Source organism: Mizuhopecten yessoensis, unplaced genomic scaffold (assembly GCF_002113885.1).
Source record: "Mizuhopecten yessoensis strain PY_sf001 unplaced genomic scaffold, ASM211388v2 scaffold1127, whole genome shotgun sequence".
Taxonomy (NCBI): domain Eukaryota; kingdom Metazoa; phylum Mollusca; class Bivalvia; order Pectinida; family Pectinidae; genus Mizuhopecten; species Mizuhopecten yessoensis.
Genome location: NW_018403891.1, coordinates 259,487 through 267,942, shown reverse-complemented (window position 1 = coordinate 267,942; position 8,456 = coordinate 259,487). Strand labels below are relative to the sequence as shown.

The following is an 8,456-nucleotide window of genomic DNA, read 5'->3' as shown; positions in this document are numbered from 1 at the left end:
ACACTACACATCTATATACACTACACATCTATATAACACTACACATCTATATACACTACACATCTATATACACTACACATCTATACACACTACACATCTATACACACTACACATCTATATACACTACACATATATATACACACTACACATCTATATACACACTACACATCTTTATACACTACACATCTATATATACACTACACATCTATATATACACTACACATCTTTATACACTACACATCTTTATACACTACACATCTTTATACACACTTCACATCTATATATCACTACACATCTATATACACACTACACATCTATATACACACTACACATCTTTATACACTACACATCTATATATACACTACACATCTATATATACACTACACATCTTTATACACTACACATCTATATACACACTTCACATCTATATACATACTACACATCTCCGTACTCTACACATCTATATACACTGTGCACATCTTTGTACACTACACATACCTTTAACACTACACATGTACACTACACATCTCTTTATCACAACACATCTATATACACACTACACATCTATATACACACTACACATCTATATGCACACTACACATATATATACACACTACACATCTATATACACTACACATCTATATACACACTACACATCTCTATACACTACACATATATGTATCACTACACATACACACTACACATCTATATTTTTACTACACATTTCTATACATATTAAAAATATCTATACACTACACATCTTTATACACTACACATCTATACACACTACATTTCTAAAGATGGAGTTGGGGAGAGCGAGACATCTTTGATTTTTTTCAATGATTTCGATGCTTATGTGATCAATGTCCTATTTTAACTTGAACCATGTATGTTAAACCTGTGAACATATATTGTGAACTTGATTTGTGTTTACAACAGTTGATCTCTCAATTAATACATACAAGTCCACCATAATGGACACAACCTGTAAGTTTACTGATACAATTTTAGTGATTGAACATTTTTAAAATTCATTTTGGGATTCATTTTCAAAAATAAGTTAAATTTATATTTTTCATATAAAACAATGTTTCAAATTGAATTCATGTATAATGGAAGTAATGCTTGTATAAGGTAGTTTCAAGTAATATTTCAGAGATCAACCAAAATTTAACAATCCTTATTTTTTAAATGTGCTTTTCTTTGTTTTGTGTTTCAATTAAAATGCAGGTAGCTTTGTTTATTGGAGAGTTTTTCTATTGATCAGAAGTATGTGGGAGGAGTTTGGATGACATTCCATGGATACTCCTCCCACTGATGTCGCTCCACGGAGTTTGGTGTGCTATAATGAACAGTCAGATTGTTAAGATCGTCAGAGTTTTGCATGCTGTCTGATTATTGGTACAGGAGGGTCAGGCGACACCCCTGATGACATGCCTGTCTGTGATGAGATACTGTGTAAATATGGTGGAGAATGCCAGCTCAACGAGCAGGGGACCTATGCGTGTATCTGTAACTTCAACTGCCAAGCCATCAGGTAAGGTGAATAACCCTCTAGTGTCTCCAACCCTAAGTTCCAAATTTCCTTTTCCTGTACCTGTTTTAAGGTCACCTGGCTTGAAGGGCAAAGCGAACTTATGCAATTGTGCAACCTCCGTCGTCCATCAATTATCTGTCTGTCTGTCCGGAGTCAACTTTTCTACTTTAAACAACTTCTTCTGAATAACAAGTTAAAACAGCTAGGGAGATGATATTTGGTCAGTAGCAAGGTCAAAGGGGTCAATTGTTTTAAAACCTTTTATTCAACTTCTGAACCAAAAGAATCAGAGTGATGATATTAAACCAGTGGTATGCTGGGATAAAGGACTACCAAGTGTGTTCAAATAAATAACCTTTGCCCATATTCAAGGTCACAAGGGTCAAATATGTTGAAATCTTTAAACGATTTCTTCTGAATAACCAAAAGGTCCAGGGTGATGATATTTGGCCAGAAGCATGCTGGCATTAAGGGCTAAGAAGATCTTCAAATGAAAGACCTTCACCCCTATTCAAGGTCACAGGAATCAAATATGATAAAATCTTTAAACAACTTCTTCTGAATAACCGAGGGGTCTGAGTGATGTTATTTGGTATTTAGGTAAGCATTATCAGTATTAGGTAGCAGTTTGATGCACAAATCACCCCAGACTGACCCCCAGGGGCTGATGGGTCAGGGGCCAAAAAGGGTTGAATTGACTGAAATTTCAAAAATCTTCTTCTCAAGACCAAGATATGGTAGAATCAAATGCTCTTCATAGATGGAAGGGTCTTAATGTGCTTTACCAAATTTGTGAATTTCATGACCCTTGGGGGTCTCACGTTTCCCCCTGGGGAGGGGTTAATTTTACTATAGTTAAATTGTGAATGATATGGTCCCTAGCCCCTAGGGGCCTGAAGGGCAGGCCAAAATTTGCATTACATGTAGATCAAGTTACCTTTGTTAGAAAATAATTTCTTTTTCATTTGGTATCATCGATAACATCAGTTTTTACATAACTCCGGTGACCGTTAAGGCCCTTGGACCACTTGTTTTTGTTCCTTCCCCTCTTATTTCCTGTTGTACATTTTCACTCCTTCCTCCCCATTCCATTTCCTGTTGTTTATTTTCTCTCTTTCCTCCCCATCCTATTTCCTGTTCTACATTTTCTGTCCTTACTCCCCCATTCTATTTCCTTTTGTATATTTTCACTCATTCCCCAACCCACCCCCCACCCCCCACTCCCATTTCCTGTTGTTTATTTTCTCTCTTTCCTCCCCCTCCTATTTCCTGTTGTACATTTTCACTCCTTCCTCCCCCTCCCAGTTCCTGTTGTATATTTTTACTCCTTCCTCCTCTTCCCTTTTCCTGTTGTACATTTTCACTCCTTCCTCCCCCTCCCTTTTCCTGTTGTACATTTTCACTCCTTCCTCCCCATCTTATTTCCTGTTGTACATTTTCACTCCTTCCTCCCCCTCGCAGTTCCTGTTGTATATTTTCACTCCTTCCTCCCCATCTTATTTCCGTTTGTACATTTTCTGTCCTTCCTCCCCCTCCCATTTCCTGTTGTTCCTTTTTTCACTCCTTCCTCCCCCTCCAATTTCCTGTTGTACATTTTCTGTCCTTCCTCCCCCTCCCATTTCCTGTTGTACATTTTCTGTCCTTCCTCCCCCTCCCATTTCCTGTTGTACATTTTCTGTCCTTCCTCCCCCTCCCATTTCCTGTTGTACATTTTCTGTCCTTCCTCCCCCTCCCATTTCCTGTTGTACATTTTCTGTCCTTCCTCCCCCTCCCATTTCCTGTTGTACATTTTCTGTCCTTCCTCCCCCTCCCATTTCCTGTTGTACATTTTCTGTCCTTCCTCCCCCTCCCATTTCCTGTTGTACATTTTCTGTCCTTCCTCCCCCTCCCATTTCCTGTTGTACATTTTCTGTCCTTCCTCCCCCTCCCATTTCCTGTTGTACATTTTCTGTCCTTCCTCCCCCTCCCATTTCCTGTTGTACATTTTCTGTCCTTCCTCCCCCTCCCATTTCCTGTTGTACATTTTCTGTCCTTCCTCCCCCTCCCATTTCCTGTTGTACATTTTCTGTCCTTCCTCCCCCTCCCATTTCCTGTTGTACATTTTCTGTCCTTCCTCCCCCTCCCATTTCCTGTTGTACATTTTCTGTCCTTCCTCCCCCTCCCATTTCCTGTTGTACATTTTCTGTCCTTCCTCCCCCTCCCATTTCCTGTTGTACATTTTCTGTCCTTCCTCCCCCTCCCATTTCCTGTTGTACATTTTCTGTCCTTCCTCCCCCTCCCATTTCCTGTTGTACATTTTCTGTCCTTCCTCCCCCTCCCATTTCCTGTTGTACATTTTCTGTCCTTCCTCCCCCTCCCATTTCCTGTTGTACATTTTCTGTCCTTCCTCCCCCTCCCATTTCCTGTTGTACATTTTCTGTCCTTCCTCCCCCTCCCATTTCCTGTTGTACATTTTCTGTCCTTCCTCCCCCTCCCATTTCCTGTTGTACATTTTCTGTCCTTCCTCCCCCTCCCATTTCCTGTTGTACATTTTCTGTCCTTCCTCCCCCTCCCATTTCCTGTTGTACATTTTCTGTCCTTCCTCCCCCTCCCATTTCCTGTTGTACATTTTCTGTCCTTCCTCCCCCTCCCATTTCCTGTTGTACATTTTCTGTCCTTCCTCCCCCTCCCATTTCCTGTTGTACATTTTCTGTCCTTCCTCCCCCTCCCATTTCCTGTTGTACATTTTCTGTCCTTCCTCCCCCTCCCATTTCCTGTTGTACATTTTCTGTCCTTCCTCCCCCTCCCATTTCCTGTTGTACATTTTCTGTCCTTCCTCCTCCTCCCATTTCCTGTTGTATTTTTTCACTCCTTCCTTCCCCTCCCATTTTCTATTGTATTTTTTCACTCCTTCTTCTACTTTCTTGCCTCGTTGATCCTTTTATCTGTCCTCCCACATATGGTTATGGTAAGAAAAATGAGCCGATTCAACACAATATGAATATAAACTTTGGATTTATCATTATCAAGGTTAACCCTAACCCTAACCCTATCAAGGTTCACATACACATTGGAGTCATGAATAATTTGTTGACAATCCTAACATGCTTACAACTTAACTCACTCAAGTTCATATGACTAGGTGATTACTAGTTGTGTTTTTCTTCATTTAACAGATCCACAGTTTGTGGTTCCGATGGACGTACATATGGAAATCCTTGTCAGATGCAGTACGAAGCTTGTAAGCAGCAAAAGGAGATAACTCAAGTGTCAATGGATAATTGTTTTGGTAAGATGGGATCTCAGGTAACATGCTTTTGATTGAATTACTTTATTAGTAATTAGGGCCCTGTATCGGAGATATGGGTGCCCTATAGTAATCACTCTGTCTGTCTGTCTGTCTGTCGGTCTGTCTGTCTGTCTGTCCGTCCACAAATTTTGTTCCTGGCTGATAACTTTGGTATTTATTGACCGATGTACATGAAACTTGGTCAAGATGTTCAGTTCACAAAAATACACATTGAGGTAAAAAGTCAAGGTCAAAGGTCAAGGTCATTAGGTTCAAATTTCAAGGTCAAATTTTGCATCCTTTCACTGATGAACATTTTGTTATGACATGATGAAGTAAAGTGGATCAGAATTAATCAAGGAGTCAACCTGACCAAATGTCAAGGTCATTGGGTCACAGAGTAGAGTATAGTGACTCCTCCTACTCTGTGTATAGTGACTCCTTCTACACAGAGTATAGTGACTCCTCCTACACAGAGTAAATTGACTCCTCCTACACAGAGTATAGTGACTCCTTTTACACAGAGTATAGTGACTCCTCCTACACAGAGTAAATTGACTCCTCCTACACAGAGTATAGTGACTCCTCCTACTCTGTGTATAGTGACTCCTCCTACAAAGAGTATAGTGACTCCTCCTACACAGAGTATAGTGACTCCTCCTACTTGAGTTTAGTAACTCTTCCTACTCTGAGTATAGTGACTCCTCCTACACAGAGTATAGTGACTCCTCCTTTTCTGTGTAGAGTGACTCCTCTTACTTGAGTACTCAATAGTACAATTAATGATTGTTTCAGACAATGTTGTTACAATTAATGATTGGTTCAGACAACACTATTACAAATAATGATTGTTTCAGACAACACTATTACAAATAATTATTGTTTCAGAGAACACTATTACAAATAATGATTGTTTTAGACAACACTATTACGAATATTGATTAGACAACACTATTACAAATATTGATTAGACAACACTAGTACAAATAATTATTGTTTCAGAGAACACTATTACAAATAATGATTGTTTTAGACAACACTATTACAAATATTGATTAGACAACACTATTACAAATAATTATTGTTTCAGACAACACTATTACAAATAATGATTGTTTTAGACAACACTATTACAAATAATGATTGTTTCAGACAACATTGTTACAAATAATGATTGTTTCAGACAACACTATTACAAATAATTATTGTTTCAGACAACACTATTACAAATAATGATTGTGTCAGACAACACTATTACAAATAATGATTGTGTCAGACAACACTATTACAAATAATTATTGTTTCAGACAACGCTATTACAAATAATGATTGTGTCAGACAACACTATTACAAATAATGATTGTTTCAGACAACATTGTTACAAATAATGATTGTTTCAGACAACACTATTACAAATAATGATTGTTTCAGACAACACTATTACAGTCAAGAAATGTTTCTGAAAACAATGTACAAATGAAAATTATGTAACACCCAGATCAATGACAGCTTTATTAAAGTGTTGGTTTTCTCGGGGTTCTTTCCACATTAAAATGCTCTTTGTGTTCCCGTCCAGGTCAACAAGAATGTGATGGAAAAACTTGTATCATAATTGATAGCTCACCTGGCACGTCCGTCGTCCGTCTGTCAGTTGTCTGTCGTCCGTCAACTTTTTCTTTGAACAACTTCTTCTTAAGAATTGGAGGACCTAGGGCCATGATATTTGGCCAGCAGGTACCTTTAAAAGAGTGCTATAAAAACTTTCAAATAAATGACCTTGACTTACATGTAATTTCAAGGTCACAGGGGTTAAATATGTAAAAACCTATAAATAACTTCTACTGAATAACTAAGAGGCCAAGAGCACTGATATTTGGCTAGTGGGTACCTTGAACAGGGTGCTATAAAGTTTCCTCAAATAAATTACCTTGACCTACTTTCACGGTCACAGGGGTCAAATATGTGAATACTTCTTTTGCATTACCGGGAGGCCCTGGGTGATGATATGTGACCAGTAGTATCCTGGGTATAAAGTATATAGTTTTATTAAGTCTGGAACATTTAAAAGCCAAGGAGACTCAATATATGAAAATATTTGCAGAAGTACTTTCTTTGAGAATAATTTCTCATGATTGCTCGAATATCAAGGTTAGCTATACAAACCCTCTGGGCCTCTTGTTATTAAATAAACAGAATTGATATTCAATGAAAAAATGTATTCAACAAAATGATATAGTTTTTATTCCTGGTTGTAGATTCGGATAGTGTCTCTGAAGTGTCTGTTTGACCGTGGTAAAATACTAGCCGCTTCCTACCCACTCCAATTAACTCAACATACCCTGTAATTTTAGTGCGAGTTCGTGTTTTGAAGAAATCCTGTATTGTAACAGAGGTCATTAATTTTTCAATGCCTCCGCTAGGAGTCGAACCCAGGACCTCTGGTCTACCGAATGAGTTTAAGAGAAATTCTCCCCAGCCGAGTCAGTAGGAAGCAGGTGTTTTTTCCAGGGTGACATTACTCCCCCTCCCGGGATCTCTGGTTTATTTGTCTTACGCTCTACGGAATGAGTTAGAGAAATTCTCCCTAGCCAAGTCAGTTAGGAAGCATCTAGTATTTTACCGGGGTCACAAAAGAGATCACAGTCATCTGTGTTAATATGGAAATAAACTATTAATTATTGTATTGTAATTAAGAATAAGCTTCTTTACTAGTTCATCAATATTGCAGAGATGCCCTGTCTATACTTTCAGACTTCGATGAAGAACCGTGTGATGGAAATCCTCCATTAGTGGCCCCATTGCACGAAGAGTACAAATGTTCAACATCATTCAACAACTGCCCACCCAACAGTTATTGCCATGAACAATTTGGCAAATGCTGCCAGGAAGGTATATTAATTTGTATTTTTCCCAATTTTCAATTTCGTTCTAGTTATTTTTTTTCTATAAAAGTCTAGTTTGTAGTTTGTTTTGACCTTTATTTGACCTAGACCTGCACTTCTATTCCTTGTTTATGTCCCGGTACTCTCACAGCTTCCTGTCTTTACTCTGGACTGAGTCTGTGGTCAGTTAGACACATTTTCTCACACCAATAACATATAAAACTGGTGGAATGTCTCATTCATTATTGCTTACATAACTGACAAATTTCACATAAACCTGTACCATCTTTTACCATGAAAACAAACTCACAGCATATTTCCATGAAAACAACCTCACAGAATATAACCATGAAAACAAGCACACAATTTATTAACATGAAAACAACCTCATAGTTTACTACCATCAAAACAACCTCACAATTTGTTACCATGACACTTTCTTTCCTCACAATTTGTTACCATGACAACAATATCACAGCATATTACAATGAACATTTTACTCACAGTTTATTACCATGGAAACAACCTCACAATGTATTACCATGGAAACAACCTCACAATATATTACCATGAGAACAATCTCACAATTTATTACCATGGAAACTACCTCACAATGTATTACCATGAAAACAACCTCACAATGTATTACCATGAAAACAACCCTACAATTTGTTACCATGAAAACAACCTCTTAATTCATTACCATGACAACAAACTCATTGCATTTTACCATGCAAACATCCTCAAAGTTTGTTACCATGAAAACAGC

The 8,456-nt window shown here is 38.1% G+C and overlaps 1 protein-coding gene across 1 annotated transcript in view; it reads left to right on the top strand.

Moving 5' to 3' along the window:
* The window catches only part of LOC110457296 (agrin-like), a 131,120-nt gene that overhangs the window by 45,401 nt on the left and 77,263 nt on the right, over positions 1-8,456 (top strand). The window contains exons 9-11 of the mRNA XM_021508504.1: positions 1,408-1,537; positions 4,693-4,805; positions 7,557-7,694. Of these exons, the coding sequence (XP_021364179.1) occupies positions 1,408-1,537; positions 4,693-4,805; positions 7,557-7,694 (381 nt within the window). The remainder of the gene's footprint in view (positions 1-1,407; positions 1,538-4,692; positions 4,806-7,556; positions 7,695-8,456) is intronic.